The sequence below is a fragment of the Ascaphus truei genome, chromosome 2 (genome assembly GCF_040206685.1).
Source record: "Ascaphus truei isolate aAscTru1 chromosome 2, aAscTru1.hap1, whole genome shotgun sequence".
NCBI classification, from domain to species: domain Eukaryota; kingdom Metazoa; phylum Chordata; class Amphibia; order Anura; family Ascaphidae; genus Ascaphus; species Ascaphus truei.
This window is the reverse complement of record NC_134484.1, coordinates 372122159-372141910: the sequence shown is the minus strand read 5'-3', so window position 1 is coordinate 372141910 and position 19752 is coordinate 372122159. Positions and strand designations below refer to the sequence as shown.

General features: G+C 41.9%; 1 protein-coding gene across 2 annotated transcripts in view; it reads left to right on the top strand.

Annotated features, from left to right (window-relative positions):
* Positions 1-19752, top strand: part of TOPAZ1 (testis and ovary specific TOPAZ 1) — a 77538-nt gene that overhangs the window by 39300 nt on the left and 18486 nt on the right. For both annotated transcript variants that reach the window (XM_075587044.1, XM_075587043.1), the window contains exons 10-12: positions 10169-10320; positions 10902-10994; positions 11629-11744. In XM_075587044.1, coding sequence (XP_075443159.1) covers positions 10169-10320; positions 10902-10994; positions 11629-11744 — 361 coding nt within the window. The remainder of the gene's footprint in view (positions 1-10168; positions 10321-10901; positions 10995-11628; positions 11745-19752) is intronic.

Genomic DNA, 19752 nt, shown 5'->3' with positions numbered 1-19752 from the left:
ACTGTTACTCAACAGCAGTGGTACTGCGCCCCCAACAACTCATTACATAATGAGGTCTAAAGCAAAGTCAAAAGCACACAAGAATTGTCCCCTAATATGTAATCTACTCCATATTCTCTCGTGATTACCTCCAGGGATAGGGACATTTTACTTGTATAGCTTATTCCCAGTACAAAACAGAATGAAGACTGCAGCACATACTGGTCTTTCTACTAGCTTTTATTAACATCACACTCTACTATCGTAGCTAACCTTGCTACAACCCCTACGACAAACTGTGACTAAACCCAAAGGTGTTATACTGAGATCTTCTAGCTACACAGCAGATACCAACACCCACCGAAGTTCAGTGTCATACTCTTTAGCTCCCTGGACTATTTTAAATGTGTCTTGTTCCCTTTTTTTTTGTACCCACATTTTTTAGTTATTTATCAATTAAAATGTAAGTTTTAAAACATTTCACAATCCATGTCACGAGTGCAAACCTGCAGCGCTTGCCCTCCTGTGCCACCACTAAACTGAACCTTACTGCATGCACCTTGACATCTAATGATAACATATCTATCAAGCTGAGCAGGAGACTTGCTCCGAATATTGCATGAGGTCTAGAAAGACAATAGATTGAGTCTATATTATAGGTAAACACAAGCCTTAAGTTATTATTATTGAAGTGCGAAAATAAATTGACAAGATCCTCACTGTCCAAGCCAAATAATCAGTCTATTAAACGGCCATAGTACACCAAACCTGCCCCCATGGATTGCTGGACCAAACTTGTTGGTCCTCCCAGTAGCCCATGAATACGTTGGCATAGCTGGGGTCGAATCTGTTCCCAGTGGCTGTTTCACATAAAACAGTTCCTGAAATGAAAAATAATTTGATGCTGTCTTAATAGAAACTGCCTCTAAAGAGGGGGCAATGTGTCACCCTTATCCGTTAAGTACCCAATGAGTTCAATCCCCTTAACATGGTCTATGCAAGTATATAAGGCCTGCACATCGTGTGTAGCCCAATGGTGTGATGGTTTCCACCTAATCCCAGAAATCGAGTCGAGGAAATGTAACGTGTCCCCAATATGGGATCTCAACGAGAGCGCCAGAGGTTGTATGTCATGGTCAAGATACTGGAACAAGCCAAACCTCATCGACCCGATCCCCGATACGATGAGTCTCCTTGGTGGATTAAGGAGACTTTTGTGCACTTTAGGGAGGGGGTAACAGATTGGCACCTTTTTGTATATGAAATGGACAGGAATTTATACTCCTGCTCAGATGTTCCATCACCTGTAGATCTAGATGTGTATTATACATTTTCTGATATTTTTCAGTAGGATCCAGAACCTGAGTTTCTATATTCGGGAGTTCTTGATGTATTGTTTTTAATGCTCAAAAGAACTTCTTGTACGCTTTTGAATTTGAAGGGCTTTTATTGTTTGATAGCTTTTGATACTGCTGATAATGTCTACACTATTTGTTGTTTCTTTCCTGAGACCACCAAACTTAAAAGACCACTTGAGACATCATATACTGTACCACTTTGCTACTGATTGATTTCCTGATTTTACCACTCCATTGTGAGTAGAACTATGGGAGGTTACTCATTTTTGAACAACCAGTTGCTTTTTTTCTACTCGCAGTTAACATTTAACCTTCTTCATAGAACAGTGTTCAGTTTAACCACTACAGCTTTATACCTTTGAATAAAAATAGTTAGTTTGAAAAAAATGTGCATACATTTTGTAATTCAACAACATGTGACATTATTGTTAGGGGATGAATACTTCTGCAAACCTGGTGTGTGTGTGTGTGTGTGTGTGTGTGTGTGTGTGTGTGTGTGTGTGTATACACACATACACATATACACATATACACACACATACATACGCAATATCCCAAAGGTAGTCTTCCTATTGAACTATTGAACAATGGATCATATGGGATATTGTTTGGACATGTATATGTGTATACATACATGTGTATATGTGTATCTGTCAAAATGCATATTTTGTACTGACAATCATTACAGTTTAGTTTTATTGAGTTGTCTGTGTTCACTTGCCTTTTAGTAATGTCATCGCCCAGATGGACTGGTTTATGAATACAATATCTTGCTCTGATCAGACTGTCCTTATTTTAGTACACCCTGTTGTTCAGTATAGGTAGTCCTCGTTTTCCGATGTTTCGCTTTCCGTCGGGTGCGTTTTCATACGGCCCACAATGTAGTAAAAAAACTCATTATCCGCCGTAGTTTTCGCGCATCCAACAGAAACTGCCGCCGGGTTAACATAGGTCCCGCTTTCCGACTTTCCCGTATCCGAAGCGGGTTTGCGAGACGCATTATGCCAGAAAAGCGATGACTCCCTGTAATGCACAGGGACACACACACAGTTAGTAGTTGTGTTGTTGCAATAACCTTCTATCCAAAAGGGAGACTTATTTTTTTAGATCTTTTTCAAACATTTGTTTCAATGATTTTGTGATTTTGGGAATAATTTCCTTAATGAATGTGATTCCTGTGAGCCAATTTTTTCTGTTCCCCATGACAGTGGGCACTGTAGGTTTATGTCCATCCTTAGCTTGAATAGGACAGGAAATTGAATCCTGGAGGTAGTACCATACAAGGTCCCTCCTACCTGCAGGATGGTCTTTTTCCTGTCCTACAGCGAGTAGTGTTTTTTATTTTGTTAAAGGACACACCAGACTGCAGCACGTGCAGTTAATCCAGGGAGTTGTCAGCCTCTATACTCCTGCAGCTCCGACGTATAAGCACTGTGGGGAGCTGCTGTTCTGAGGCCCATGCAACTCAGCAGATTGCGAATGCGTCTCAGTACGCAACGGGGACATGGATGTCATGGCGTCCCCCGTGGTTTTGTAGTACGCGCTGTCTTCTTGCGCGTGCTCCCACATGCAGACACAAGCACGGTGGAGCAGAGTTGCCTTCAGGGCTTTGGGCTAATTGACCATGTCAGAGAGGCGATGGAGAGATGGCCTCAGAAAATTTGCAAGAAGTTGAAAAGACTGCAGAAATCGGCATCCAGCAGATGGTCGCTGCCTAACAGGGCGAGTCCTTCATTTAGCGGAAACAACTAAAGAGGGTTAATTATGCAGGACTAAATGCATGTTTTTTTGTCACCATACATCCTCTGTGATTTTCTAAAAAAGCTACATTGTGTCCAGCATGTGATAAACCTGCATTAGTAGCTGAGAAACTATGTGGGCATTGTCTTAAAGCAGCAGCAGCAGTAGCAGCAGCAGCAGGAGATCCAAATGACCAGGTGAATACTTTTGTCATGGATGAAAGATACAGTAACTCAGTGAGTGAGCAGTACAACTAGACCAACACAAAAGCGATCAAGATCTCAAACCAGTTTGGATAAAGTGATGGAGTCCTCATCTGACGAATCAGATATACAATATCAGCATTTCTCTGAAGCAGAATACGGCGATTCCTCAGACCAAGAGATTCAAACAGACGAATCAGAATTCAATCTACAAATGGTGGAAACTCTAATAAAAGCAATGAGGGAAACATTGGAGTTGGAGGATATAGAAGATAAGTCAGAGAGCAGATACATTATTTGGGGGAAACCAAAGAAAGACCAGGTGTTTTGCATTCCATCAAGTGATTTAAGGATACAGTATAAGCTTGTGATTCCCAAGAAGTTCAACAAAATGTATCCTTTTGGATAAAAGGGCATGAAATTCAGGGTAGTAACTCGGAAAATTGATGCAGCAATATCTCGAGTTACAAGGAAGACCACCCTGCCAGTTGATGCAGCATCATTCAGGTATGTGATGGATAGCGTTCTGAGGAAATCCTATCTGCGGCAGGAACAGCGTGAAAACCTGCGATATCCACAATGTTTGCATCAAGTGCTATACGCCAATGGATCTCTAATTTTGAGGAAGCATTAGAGAAAGGAGTCTAGTGAGCTTCAATTCTAAAAGCTTTATCAGAGATCAAGTGGGCCGCTGACTACATTGCTGAAGCTTAACTAGATGCAGCCAGATCAATGGCATATTCTGTAACCGCAAGATGAGCTTTGTGGCTCATGCAGTGGATGGCGAATTTGGCATCTAAGAACAGTTTGTGTAATTTACCTTTTGAGGGAGAATTCCTTTTTGTGGATTCAAATTATATCCAAAGCATCAAGAGGTAAAAGTACTTTTTTGCATCAAGAAAGAACAGAGTGTTTTTTTTATTCCTCATCTCGTCAATCAAAGAGCACACAATATAGAGAAGCAAGGTCACACTGTCTGGGAAGACCATTTTCGAGAGACACTTCTTGGCAAGACAGACAAGACAATCTTTTATTTTTTTGTGGCTTGAGAGGGAGAGCTGCATTTGCCAGAGGGAAGTTTGCATGAAGGTCAACGAGCCCATCGGTCTCCAGTTGGGGGAAGATTGAGTTCACGCAGCCCTGAATTGGATTAATCAATGGAAGACAGGTGGGTACTTCAGATCCTTTTGTACGACTACCACCTTTAGTACAAGAAAATTCCAAGGAAAAATATATTCTTAACATCAAGATGTCCCCTGACATAAGAGATCAAGGGAATGAGTATCATTCTTAAAGACTTGTTGCAAGAAAAGGTAATAAGAAAGGTGCCTTAAGATCAGAGGAAAAAAGTAGTTTATTCCAGAATCTTTTGGTAAAAAGTAAGACCTTACGATTGGATGATATCAATAGATCTCACAGGCGCCTACTTGCACATTCCTGTAGCAAAGAAACATTAGAGCAGGGGTGGGCAAGCTATTTTTCAATGTAGCCACAGGTGTGGCGAATTAGAAGTGAAAATAGCCACACCATGTAAAAATTGAGGTATTATGTTGCGCATGCGAAAATGTGTTATTTCTCCTCTGCTTGTCCCCTCAGCACTAGCGCCGCTGCTGACGGCGTACTCGCGCTTGCCAGGGGGATGGGAGGGGACTCGCGCTTTCTGCCACGCTTCCTATTACAATGGGAAACAACAAGTCGTTACTCAATTCGCCACACTTTGACTGCCAATTAACTAGTTAAATTTATTAGGGGCCTCTGAATAGGAAAGTGCTTGTCAACCAAGTGTTTTCTTTACCCTGTGCATATTTTGTCCTCATCAGAGAGATGATAAGGGGAGAGGGGGCTGTGTGTGACTTTGCAAGTACTTGCTGTGCACACAGTAACAACAGACAAATGGGAAACGAAATCAACCCCAAGTATTAGCTCATAATGTTTTTAAATTAATCCTTATTGGTGTCAGATTTGGGTAAAAAAAAAACATCAATCACCTAGGTTTAACCCTTAAAACATGTAACTGGAAAGTTGCAGATGGCATGTCTTCAGGGTGGTGTCTTAACACTGATGTTCTCTGCCTGGTAATTCTTCATCCACAGTCATCCTCCTAATTTAAATTGTTGGTTTTACCTACTGTGGATTGACTGTTGCCACATTTAAGGCTCTCTAAGACCTGTATTGTCTGCTATGGTTCTTCCCCTGGCTATCAAGTAATCTGTATTTAGGTTTCAGTTTACCATGTGGTAATGTCTTCCCTGTGACTGCAATACCTGCATCAAACATACTGCAGTTCACTCTTTACATATCAGTTTGTCTTGTGCTTTAAACCTGCTTTTGTCACTGGGCTACGTTCTCAGACTGCTGGTACTATCTCTCCTGGTTGATTTACTTTATGACTTGCTGGAAAAAGATATGCTTACTGCAGAAGGTGCAGCAACGTGCCTGGTATTTACACAGCTAGCAGCTGTCTCATTCACAGAATCACGCTTGCTGGGAGGGAGAGGAGACATCTTGTATAATGTTACTGCCGCTTTAAATACTAATGCAGGAGGCTATAGTAACAACACATGGTTCGTGTTGTTGACTGCCGGTGTGTCAGCAGGAACCCGTAGGTGCCAAATGACTATCTCTTGTCTGAAGGTACAGAATACAGAGAAATGAATCTCCCGATGGGTGCTACAAAAATCCTGAGTAGATGGGTGCAATATAGCATCTGGGTGGGACATAAATTATATGCAAACCCCCAATGACTGTGTATTTGAGGAAAACATGGCTCACTATATAACCTAATTAAAATAGACCTGTATTGGATGAAGGGGTATCTAGCTAAGAAATATGGAAGTGAGCCTACATATGGTAGACCAACCCCATAGATCAGGCTAAAGGAACCCCCAGGTCTGTAAGTATAGAGCCCTATGGAAACCTCAAAATAAACACAGTAACATAATATATAGGGCAAGGAGAAGGAGTAAACTCACATGAAATCTCCTTAGAGGTCCTCAGTACCCAGGAATGGCGTGCGTCGATCCAGCAAACAATACAGCAACAAAAAAGAGAAAAAAGATGGCGCACTGCAAAATAATGAGGGACTGGAGGCAAAAAATATAAAAATATAAAAATGCTTTAATTAAGATGCATAATAGCCTAAGCTAAGGTGAACAAAAAAAGAAAAAGGTATCCCTAACGCGTTTCACGCCATAGGGGTGCTTTATCAAAGGGTATTATCCATTAGCAAGTGCTTACCTTATGTAGTCACTCGAACACGGAAGTAAATTCGTGCCAAAACCATCATGACGTCAGATGGTAAGAGACTGTGGTGGAGGAGCTATGGAAGCTCTGAAGGGTAAAAATACTTCCATGTTCGAATGCAAAACAAGGAAGTCATGAGCATACACAGAATACAGTTGACTATAAGATGATCTAAAGGGACAGAACATCATATATTAAAACAAGAAAAAGAAAGAATCTTTACAGCAATAGTACCGTGGTAAAGTATATAGCCAAACAAGGAGGAGAAAAGTGAGGATTAATTTCAGTAGTCTTCCCATCATGGGCAGAAGGCTGTCACAAATATGACAGCCATACATATACCAGGATCACAAAACACGACGGCAGATTATCTCAGCCGCAACAAAGTTCACCCTGGAGAATTGGGCCTTAGACAGCCACTGTCTCGTAAAATATTTGAAGCGTTGGGGTCAACCCAAAGTAGACCTGATGGCCACAGACCACAACAAAAAGGTTGACTGTTAATGCATGAGTTGATTTAATTCCTGTGCAATGCAGGCAGATGCTCTCCACTTCAAATGGCAGTTCAAACTGGCATATCTCTCTCCTCCAATCTCATTGCGAAAGTATTGAGGAAAATAAATATCGACCAAGCAGAGGTGACACACCAAGACACGATGCAATTAATTTAATGCAAAAAAGTAAATTAATGACTGAGCACCGTCAAAAACATCCCGCCCATCTAATAAACACCGCAATAGACGCTCCGTGGCATTTACAGTGTCCGGTTGCTACATCAAGGCCCAGTGAAACATCCAAATAGCAGACCATTAGCTCTGGTGGCTTGGAGATTGAGTTAAAAGTTCTAAGAGACAGAGGATGTTCAGATAGGACAATGCAGACTCTTTTGGACGCACGGATAAAGACGATATCGACTGTACTACAGAATTTGGCTTTGTTTCAGGGACTGGTGTGTAAAACAGAAACACAAGTTCTTCTCGCCAATCTCCATGACATTGGTAGAGTTTCTGCAAGAAAGATTTGACAGAGGACTCAGTCAGAGTTCATTAAAAGTGCAAGTATCAGCATTATCCACACTAGTAGAGAGTACTTTTAACAGCTGAAAGACTCCTCATTCGTTTCTTTCAAGTAGTCAAAAGATTAAGACCACAAATCAGGAGTAGAGTTTTGTCATGGGACCTCTCGCTGGTTTTGGATGCTCTGACTACTATGCATCCTTTTGAACCTGTACATCAAATATCTTTGAAGCTATTGTCAGGAAAGATGGTGTTCCTCATAGCCATAACGTCCGCAAGGAGAGTGGGAGAGTAACAAGCTCTATCTTGCAAAGAGCCGTTCCTTATCATTCACCAGGATAAGGCAATCATGCAACCAGTTTTGGAAAAAAATGGTATTTCAATTTCATCTTAACCAAGAAAATGTAATTACCTCATTCTGCCCAAAACTAGGGAATAAGAAAGATGTAGTATTACACAATCTCGATGTGGTGAGGTGTTTGAAAACCTATAGCAACCGGGTGCAGGTATCAGAAAGTCAGGCTGTTTATTGTCCCAGGTGGACACAGGACTGGGCAAGCCGCGTTCAAGGTAGCAATATCCAGATGGACTGTGTCATGCATAAGGAAAGCATATGTATTGTATTGTATGTCTTTATTTATATAGCGCCATTAAAGTACATAGCGCTTCACAGTAGTAATACACGTGGTAATCAAATAAATAACAAATCATAGGAATAAGTGCTTTAGACATAAAAGTAACATTAAGGAAGAGGAATCCCTACCCCGAGGAGCTTACAGTCTAATTGGTAGGTAGGGAGAACGTACAGAGACAGTAGGAGGGAATTCTGGTAAGTGCGTCTGCAGGGGTCCAAGCTTTATGTATCATGTGTTCAGAATGTTCACAGTGCTATTCATATGCTTCTTTAAGCAAGTGTGTCTTAAGGTGGGTCTTAAAGGTGGATAGAGAGGGTGCTAGTCGGGTACTGAGGGGAAGGGCATTCCAGAGGTGTGGGGCATATGAACACAAAGGAGAAAATCCACCTTTATGTCTAACTTCAACAAGGCAAGTAATGTGAATGCTGCACACCTTAGAAAAAAGAATATAAGTGATACAATTACCGGTGCTCCTATGTTTGAACGAAAGCCTGTTTCCAGTCCTGGATCAGTGAGAGAGGGAACACAGGGCACAACGGATTTGAACTCCAAACTCATTTATTGAGCCAAACACACAAGGTTTCGACCGTCAAGGTCTTTATCAAGTGACATAGTGGCATAACATGCATTCCCAACAACAACATTTAATAGCACCACAATCCCCATAATGCAATATGTCCAATTAGCAAATGATAGAAAACATGTGATACATATCTCCATTCCTCCAATGTCCTTCCTTCTGAAGTAATCATTAACTTCCTTCAGCTGCCTCATGAGTCATTGATCACAATGCTGCGTCCACCTCCGATGATGTCATCCTCCTGGGTCCTGTGTGTTGAAGCATCTTCATCCAGCATCGTGTCTCCATGAATTGCGCATGCGCGGTCCTTCCGGCGTCCATATTTAGTGATGTCATCATTCTTGGCCTTTAGCATTGGAACGCATGCCGCACGGTGCTTTTCACCATCGCGCATGCGCAGTCCGTCCAAATATGCCGATTTCAGCCAGTTGAATTCTCCACTTAATACATAACGATTCCAGCTGCATCGCACCCACTGTGCACGCGTTGTGTGGATCTCCAGGACAATCACATCATCCTCATTGTGGTCATCATCTTCTTTTGTGTCCCTTGTAGTGTCAAAATCTTCTGTCTTCATAGTTCCTGCAGCATTATTGCTATCTTTGTCATGAGGCATATAATGGGGAAGAAAAGAAGGGTATGTAAGCACAACTAATGATGGGCATACTGCAGAATATAAACCCTACCGTTTCAAGTGCAATACTAATAAAGATTTATAAAATTTAAAAATGGTATGTCTCATTTGTCTAGGAGGTTTATAGAAATATTTTCATAATCCCAGAGATATACTGAACTTCTGGGATTATGAAGCCAGCACCCTGAACGAGGCCTAAGGCCAGGGAAAGCACCGCTTTCCCTGAGCCTCGGCACGCCTCCGCACTCTTTTTAATCACTATGTCCCAGGCCTTACACTTGACTGTTAATAGGATTTCAATGTTCCCATTTTTATTAAAAAGTTTAGAAAATAATAGTATTTTTTTTATCACCCACATTTACCATGTATAGTTACCAAGCCTGGAACTGTTTAAATCGTTTAAATGGGCACTTTATTGGGTAATTAGACTGAGTGCCGATCGAGGCACTGTCACAGGGAAACCCCTATCTACCTCAATGTGATAATGCCCTGATTGGCACTTATCACAGTTTAACATAATAAAGAGGTTGTTCGTTACTTTTGCAGCTTTTTCCTTCTATGCTTTAAACCTTTAAGCTGCAGCATCTACCCGGGACATTTTTTGCACAGACTTTTCCCCTGTCATTGTTAATGTACAGTCAATAATTTAAAACATTTTGATGGCATTTCCGATTTTTTTCCCCCCCACACAATTTGAAAATGTTTACAGAAAAAGATAACCGTGGACAAAGTAGAGACTGACCTTTGCAGTAACTTTCAATGTCACTTTGTCCCTTCCAGTTTGGATATTTGCAAATTACTACAGATCCTATTCGCCTGGAGTGCATTATGATGCAGAAGTACAGACTAACCTCCTCAATTCGATGCTTAATCGGGGTCTCTGGCAAGAAATATTTAACTTTTTGCACACTGGTGTTGTTCTTAAAGTGTTGGTAAGTTTCCTTCAACAGCAACTATCATAATTTGCCCACGTCAGCTGCCTTAGGTGACCATTCACCCCTCCTTCCCTACATTTTTCCTTACACACCTTACACAGCGTGAGATTGTTAGACAAAGTCACTTCTCTTGACCTGGTGTTACCAACTCAGGAGCAGCATAACTGTTACAAAATCTAATACGTACATTTGGGAGCATAAGGTTAAAGCTCTAGACTTGGGTCACGTTTCATATCAGCAAATCATACACCTGTTCCTAAACCTTAATGCAGTATGTCGACATGGGTGATAGGCAGACATGCTATTTACCCCCAAGTGACGCAGCTTTGGTGCATTCTTGCCTGTTTTTAAACTCTAGTACATTGCAATAACGTATCATTTAATTTGACTTTACTGGTCCAGCCCATTGTCCTACCTGCAAAGGCTAGCAAGCACAGACGGTGAATTTTATGTCTAGGTTGGTGCCCTGTTTCCTTACACAAAGCGCAAGAGGACAGCGAAATGTTTTGTAGAGAAATAAATGTACTCTTTATGATGAAATATCAACCTTAAATATTTGAGCCTTACTCTATTTTCAGCCATCGGCGGAGGTGGTCATCAAATTGTTTGAACACATTGCATCTGCAGGCTTAAGAATGTCAGTGCCCAGTTTAGTGACCATATTCTGCAAGGTATGACCATCACATTTACTGACCCTTTGTATAACCCTTCTACTGCCAGATGTGTCTACAGCAGTTCACTCGCAACGCTTTGTCTGTGACCGTGCCATCAATATATATTAACTTCCACAGTGCTGGAGGTCTTCTGCTGCGTGGCTGGTACTTGCAGTCATGTAAACTCTCCTGGAACAATCGCATGTCCAAGCGCTGGATGGCAGAAATGCCTGATGCGCCCCAAGAAAACTATCAAGTGCCTATTACATACCTGTTATGTCATAAAGGTCTCTGGCGTGCCAGGGCCCATGCCATACACAGTACAACATAAGGGCGTCGCTTAATTCACTTTCCCACTTGAAAATTGCATTTCTCTTGATCATTGTAATCTCTTCAAAGGAAGTGTGTTACGTGCAGCCCATCAATACATAAAATATATTACAGTAATAGAGATATCCACTTACATTTACAATAAAATCTTTTAAGCCTATACAGTACGGCTTATTCCACAAGGATGCCAGTGTTGTCCTGTAGGTTTAAATGTTTTATTTTAATTGTCGGTGCATATTTTTATTGTGATCAATTTGACATATTACATTTCTTTTTCGCAGTTATTCTATAGCATATCTGTTGAATTTTTGTTTTTGAACAGTTTGTAGAAGCTGGAATGAAACTGAAGCCGGGACAAAGTAACTGTATAATATCGGCGATGAACACGCTCCAGCCGTCACAAAAAGATATCAATATGATTTTAGCCATGAAATCAAGGTGAGTGTAATAGATCGATAGCTGTAGATATGTATACATATAATTTATTTATTTATGTACACATTGTTTTTGCTCAAACATTCTAACAAAAGTAAAAAAGAACAGGGATAGACAGCACTCAAAACTTAGATCTGAAAGATAATATGCAGGGTGCACACGGGAACAAGGAGGGCCCTATTTCCTCCAAACTATAAATGAAGAAAGAGGGGGGAGTTCCCAGCACTCACTGACGAGTAGAGTTAAAGGAGATCAAATGGAGGATATGCCAAAAAGTATTTCATGAATGGATAAATCAAATGAAGCAAAAAGTACACAACTTGGATCACGCCACACACACAAACAAAATCTCAATAAGGCAAAAAGGCAACTCACGGTGAATGGGGAAAGGGAGATAATACAGGGATGGAGAAGGGAAACCATAAAGGGGCAGCGGAAAAGGTATGGTGGTAAAGGAAAAAACAGGGATAATAGGGGGGCAACATTTCAGGGCGATGGCCCGTTCTCAGAGGTCCAAATGACCAGTGGTACTTCCCTTCAACCCTGTGTAAAGATGCACAACTCCCTAAAAAAGTTAAAGTATCAATACCATAGGAAGCCCTATAGTGAATGAGTGACCAAATCACCAAAGCTCCTAATGAGAAGTCTGATCAGAGCAATCAATATGCCAATAAATGTGCCCAAGGCAATTGTCCAAAGCGTTCAGCAATAGGGGAGGAAACATAGGTTATGCTGTATACTGCACTTAGTTCAGATGCACTTAGTTCAGCCAGTGAGTCTACACATCCCTTCCCCTCTGTGAATGGTATGGAGAGTAGTGTGCACATGAGGCAGGAGAGAGTACAAAGAAAGAGGAGACAGATGAGATGAGTAGGAGAGGTGGGCGTGTATTGTGTACAGAAAGGAACACACAGGAAGGCAGGGAGTGCAGTGAGAGGGTAGGAGAAATTGCAAAGAGGAGTAGGTCTTGATGGATGAGAGAGTACGGTGGGGAAGAGGGGACAAGAGACAGCAAAGCATTACAGACAGCGAGGAGTGGAGACAGAGGGATGAAAGGAGGAGGGAATGGAGAGCAGTGTGTGCACTTGGGGCAGGAGGGAGTGCAAAGAGGGGAGGAGAGACAGCAAGGTGAGTAAGAGGAGGAAACAGACAGCAAGGAGAGGAGGAGACAGATGAGATAAGTAGGCGAAGAGGGAGTGACTCCTAAGGCGAGGAGGAGAGAGGCTGTGGAAGAGGGGACGAGACAAAGCAAGGCATTACAGGGAGGGGTGAAAACAAAGAGTAATGTTTAATTAATAACCTTTAAGATATTTAAGTATGTTACGCCGGGTACAGCAAGTAATTGATATTTCTTCTGTCGTCTATGGCAGTTGTGAATGCGTTAATCCCTGCATCCTGCTGAAGTAGGACAAGAATTTCTTAGCCGCTATAAAAGGAGGCTTTAAGTGGACGTATACACGTTTCTCCTGATGATTTTTCTTTTTGTTTTGCGATATATTTTCTCGGGGCCACTCATGCCTCCCTGGTTTGTGTGGGGATCCTCCCTCCCTCTCCCCCACCCCCCAATCATCTTACCAATAGATTTTCTGCTTTCTAGCCGCTGCTTAAATCCAGCAAGCAGCTATACGCAGTCCTGTCAGTGCTGGAAGGCGTCCTCCCCTGGGGTCCGTCATGGCAGATCCGCATGGTACAGGATCTAGTCTGGGGGCGTTGACGGAGTGCAGTAACATCACAGAAGGTGCATCGGGCGCTATTACAGAGCTCTCCTAAAGGGCACAAAAAAGTGACTTTCGTTTCTCTGGTGCATTTTTGGGGTTGTCCCCACCAAGGAGGAAGATGGATCTGGACCCCGGGTATTTAAAGAGGGTGTTTTTACCTATTTTTTCCTCTTGTTTCCCGGTGGCTACTGGGTTAGTAGTACGTGCGCCCCTTCTGCTGTTTGAAAGAGCCAGAAAGCTGAGCAACCTCTGCAGGAAGCGCAAGTTGTGAAGCCTAGAAATGCAATCTCCAAATACTGTGCAGACTGCGATGCCAAGCTACCAGCTACTTGCCCAAAAAGGTCTACAGGCTGATAGCTTGGTTGATTTATTCACAACGGTATTCAAAACAAAGTGTTTTGGAGTGTGGAGAATGTTCTTCGTCAGAGGGTACCCAAGTGGACGTGGGGCCCTTCAAGATAGACTATAGACAAGCGCATTAAGAATGAGGACAACATTGAATATTGAGATGAACTAGGGGTCCTGGATAAGGCCTTTTTGGGCCTGAAAAAGTAAAGTACAACTTTCCCAGTCCACAGTTCTAACAAGGATATTGTGAGGACGGAGTGGGCATCGCTGGATAAAAGAACAGCGATGACCAAGAAATTTGTGAGAATGTTCCCTTCATTGAGAAAGATTGCAGTTGCTGGGGAATACTGCCAAAAGTGGACGCAGCGATCGCCAAGATTGCGAGGAACACAACGAATCACTTAGAGTAGTGTTTTTCAATCAGGGGAAGGGGAAAAAAGTGTACTAATGTACACGCACCTATGTGCATTGGGGATGCGCTAGGTGGACGTTAGATGATGGTCTGTGATGGTCCTAAAAATGATTAATATGGTAAATTAATGTCAATAGATGTATTTAAATTGGTTGTACGAATGACACCGCTAAAAGGTCAAACAATTAACCATAATGCCAGATACAATAAGTAGATAATGAATATTTAAAAAAGATGAAAAGCTGTGCAAAAAAAATGTGTAACCACTGATAGTTGTGTCCCTGTAGATACCGACTCAAAGCTTGAATGGTAAGGGAATACACTCTGTGGTTAAACAGAGTCCTCTTGAGTGTTTAATAAAGTCCTCGGGAGAAGTTAACCGATGCTGCCCCAGATGATAGGATATCACTCCTCTTCAGTAAAGAAACCTCAAAAAAAGATAAAATAGTGGGTGCAAACCATTTAAAATACTTTTATAAAATGTAATGAAAATAATAATATACAATTCATAACTGTGCACTCAAACAACAAAAGGTATATTCGCGTGTTAGAAACTCTCTAGTCTCTCCTCCTGCATTCACCGTGAGCTGGATTCCAAATGCCTTGAGGACTGTCTTTCCCGGATAACCACTGGACTTTGTGTTCTACGAGTTGAGACACTGCACCGATTGTAGGCTGCAGACCCCTGCTTGCTAGCATTGGTCGCAGCTCTGCTCCGCGACTGCCCCTCTCTGCCAACCGGCATCTTCAGTGTTGCAGTATCCTCCCGGATCTGGCGTCACTTGATCCGGAAGTGATATATCCTCTGCAATGCTCCAGCTTCCCAGATTCGGAGACCATTTAAATGATTTCATCTCTAAAATGACGGGACTTTTTTTTAATTTTTTATTATTATTATTATATCTCTTTATTTGCATTTTCATATGGCTTTCCATTTTAACAGAATGCATTTTCAGCTTTGAATAACTTTTAACACAGACTAATAGTATTGAGAATCCATATTACGAAAGGTGGAAACACCATGAATTAAAAAATTGAACAAGGAAGGGGGAAGGGGTGTCACCGCATTTGCAAAAACAACACTTTCAATATCACACTTCAGAGTATATAGTCTTACAAAATATATCCATGCGTGGTGCTACAGACCTGTTAACAGAACAATTGATATAGATATAAAAGGTTATTCCTTTGTGATGCCAGGATTATAGATCTTGAAATGAGGTAAGGTACTGGGTGTGGTATCCTGGTTGGTAAACCAGCAAAAGCGGCACTCAATATATCCAGAAACCAATATGCTGTATAGTCTTCCACCATCTCACTTATTCATACCACCTCTAACATTCCATCAAAATGTAAACTATATAGCTCAACCATATTTCTCGGTTCTTATCTTTATTTATTGAAATAGATATGTGACCTCATGATATAAGGGGATCCCAGACTTTCCAGAATCTAGTCGGTGTCTTCTAGATCAGGGTTGTGCAAACTATTGGCGCTGCACCCCCACCCCTGCCTGCTCCCCCCGGTGCCCGTGCCCCCGTACCTTGTTTTCCTGTGTCATTGCGATGGGTTATGTGATGTCACGTCCCGTCACATGGTCTCACTTCGTCATTTGACGCCGTGTTGCCATGGCAAGGCGTTACCACGCTTCTGAATCCCGGTGAGTTGCAGGGGCCTCACGCGATCCCCCAGCATTAAATGAAATGCCTTGGGGAAGAGCGCAGGGCCTCTGTAACCGTTTGCGCACCCCTGTTCTAGGTAACTCAGATTTTCCATGAGCATGACATGAGATAATTGTTCCCTGGCCTTTCTAAATGTGGGGGCATTGGTCTGCCTCAAGCATCTAGCGACCAGACATCTGGTAGCATTGAGTATATGTACCATTAATTTTAAATCCATTTTGTTCACACCTTCTAGTGGTTTGTTTAGGAGTAGAAACCATGGATCTTTTGGTACTTTGACTCCAGTAGTATCCAGAATATACTTAAATATATTCTCCCATAGGGGCTGCATTCCAGAATGTTATCTCGGCTAAACTTTTCCTCAACAAAATGCCTAGCTTGTAGATAACGGTAAAAATCTGAGTTCGGTAGATCAAATTGTCCTTGAAACGATTGTAATTTGGACTGTGTAAATAAATCTACAACCTTTAAGATACCTCTACCTCCAAGAATCTAGAGAGGGTTCATGGCATCCTGTAGGAAAATTATGATTGTTTGCTAATGGGGTCATCAGAGAACCTTTTTGTGTAAGTTTCAATTTTGTCTTAGATGTGTCCCATATAGCACAAGAATGTTTTAGAATTGGATTGTCTGAAGCTATCTTTGGCCTGTCTAGACCCTATAATCGGATTTAGGATTCTAATCAACAGCAGCCCTGGGGTCAGTAAATTTTAAACAACCTACCAGTCAGGTAAATATCAAGAAGCATAGTCCCTGAAGAGCATTTGACCCCGGTCCAGAATACTATGCCAGTTGGCAGATTGGCTGAATTTCTGGATAGCTGGGTCCAAACAACAGCATACTCATGGGTTAGACAGATTATAGCCGTGGGGTATTCCTTAAAATGCCTAGGGATACCAGGTCATCGTTTCTCAATCAAGAAAATAATCTAGTCTTAAAACAGACCAGATCTGCTGGCCAATGCCGCAATTCAGCTGGTTCCAACTTCTCATAGAGGCAGAGTATTTTATTCAGTCCTGTTTTTAGTGCTGAAAACATCCAGAGGATTCAGAGCAATTCTAAAACTTAAGGGAGTCGATATGTTTCTCACCATCCGTCACTTCAAGATGGAGTCTTTTAAAGGCAAGCAAAGCCTGGATTGAAAAAGGAGCATTTTTGGCCCCTCCATATTCCAATGAAGAAAATCACACTGCAAGTTCCTGAGATTTCATCTGGGCTGCTGGCACTACCCGTTTATGGCACTTCCTTTTGGACTGGTCACAGCAACCACAACTTCATAATGGTCATGCCAGTCGTGGCAGCTTTATAAAGTCAGAAGGGTTTTTTCGTAGTTCCATACTTGGATGACTGGCTGATCAAGGCTGTGCCGGAACAAGTTGCCAGAGACCACTTGTGTATAGTCCACAAGGTATTGGAAGACAACTGGTGCATCATCAACTTAAAAAAATAGCAATCAAAAAGAGCACTCACGTGTCGGCTCAAGTCGTTCAATTATTGGGAGTCGTGTTCGACACATGAGAAGGCCTGGTGTTGCTTCCAATTTCCAAGGTCCACAGAATTTTGAAGGTGGTATGGCTTTTCCGAAAGTCCTTATGACCATCAAAGGCAGAGTTTATGCCCATGATAGGATTCCTCAATTCAGTTACAGATGTGGTTCCTTGGGATACCTTTCATCTTAGACCACTGCAGAGACATTTTGTCAGTTTCAGTGGACACCAAAATCCCAGTCCAAACCAAGAAAGAAGCCTTTCGATCAATGAATTGGAGATTTCAATCCATATTCTACACTGCTCATAGCCTTTAGACCACACTGAGACATTCCCCCTTTAAGTGTTCTGTCCAACAATGTCATGGCAGTAGCATATGTGTGCGCATATACGCATGCCTAGACACACGTATACATGTGTATAATATATATCGGCAAGGAGAAACAAAGTCAGAAGATTCTCAAAGAAGCCTCCACAATCCTGAACTGGGTGGAGGAAGCAGTTCCATATCTACGTAGCTTATATTTCAGAATACAAAAATTACAAGGTCAACTTTCTCTGCAGGTGTTCCATACACCTATATAACAAGAAACCTAGTGCAACCACAGAGAAAAAGAGAACATATAGTGTAGTACAGGTGCGCCCACGAGTATTCTAAAACGTGCCTTAAACTTGCCTTGGAAAGTCTGGGACTATCACCAACAAGATCCAGGTACATGCTGCAAACATTTCAGTGACATTTCTGCAGAGACTAATGGCCCATCGGATTAACATAGCAGAGGTCCCTGGCAGTCCCATTCAGTTTGAATGGGACTGCCAGGGACCCCCGCTGTTAATCCGATGGGCCATTAGTCTGTCTGCAGAAATGTTGCAGCATGTACCCAGCATGTACCTGGGTCTTGTTGGTGTTTGCCCCAGATTTGTTTTAGAATACTCGTCGGCACTACAGTATGTTACAAAAGGAATAGACCGGAATGAATGTCAGACGCTGACATTCTTGGTGACATACAGTACTTATACATGAGAAGGGAGATCTTCCATGCAATGGCTGGTTTGCAACAACATTGTATTTTTATATTGTGAAATATTTGGGATCTTTCCTAATTACTTTTAAAATATTTAGTACATGTTGCGCTAGGAGTGTCCATTGTCACCCTTTCTATGTGAGACCTACATAAGGACACACCATTTGATCAAGGCACTCTATATGAGTGCATCTCTAACCATTTTTCAATCTTCACCATTTGTTTTGTAACATACTACACTATTTTTTATTTTTCCTTTTTAATTTTTTCCCCCGAGTTTGCACTGGTTTTCTTATGTACTTTACTGGACTGTGGAATGGTCAATTTCCAACAGCATTAATTTTTTTAGGAAAAGCACAGGGTCCCTTAGAATTTGTACCCTGGCACAACACTTTTATTTAGATGTGTTTTCGTGCATTTTTTTTTATTCCATACATCCAGGAGAATGTGAGGTAAACCAGGAAGTTTTCATTCAATTAATATAGAAATTGGGTCAACCGGATGTCGGTCTCATGGCATCGGCAGTCAACAGAACAATGCAGATGTGTTAAGATGACACAAACATCGACCCTGAAACTATAGCCTGGGCGCTTTCTCGATTTTCACAAGATCGAGAGACAAGGCTCGAGTTCTGTTGATGATCCCGGACTGGCCTGGTTTGCGGATTAAAAGCGTTTCAGTGGAGGAGCCATGCATTTCCCGCATTATTGATTGAAGGTCCAGTTCATTTCCCCAATCCATTTATAAGGTTAACGGAGGCAAACTTGATAGGACTCCGTTAAAGGCACAAGAATTCTCTGGTGATGTTATATTCACACTTATAAGTTCCAGGGTGAAGAGTTAAAGAGCTCCATGCTTTATCTTGTTGTGGACCTAGACAAAATAGTGATAAAGACTGTTCCACATTCTCAAACCTAAAAGGTGCTTGATTTCTACTGTATATCAGGAGATTGTGGTGTCATCCTTTTGTCCGAATTCAACTTTTAATGAAGGCAGTGGCACAATTGAGACATACTGTATGTACTGAGGGCTAACAGTGTTGGGAAGACTGCAAGATTTGATTATGCTTTTCAACGGACCTAGGAAGGGTCAGGCAGTATTGGTCGCCTCAATATCCAGATGTTTCAAGGCAGGTATCTGCGAAGCATACAGAACAGCAGGAAAGAAACCACCTATAGGGTTTAAATCCCACTCTACCAAGGCCATGGCAGCCTCATAGGCAGAAAAGGTTCATGCCTCTCTGCAGGAAATATGTAAAGCAGCAAACTGGTCATATTTACAGACATTTGCTAAGTATTACCAGCTGGATGTTCAACCATCGACAGATGTGAGATTATAA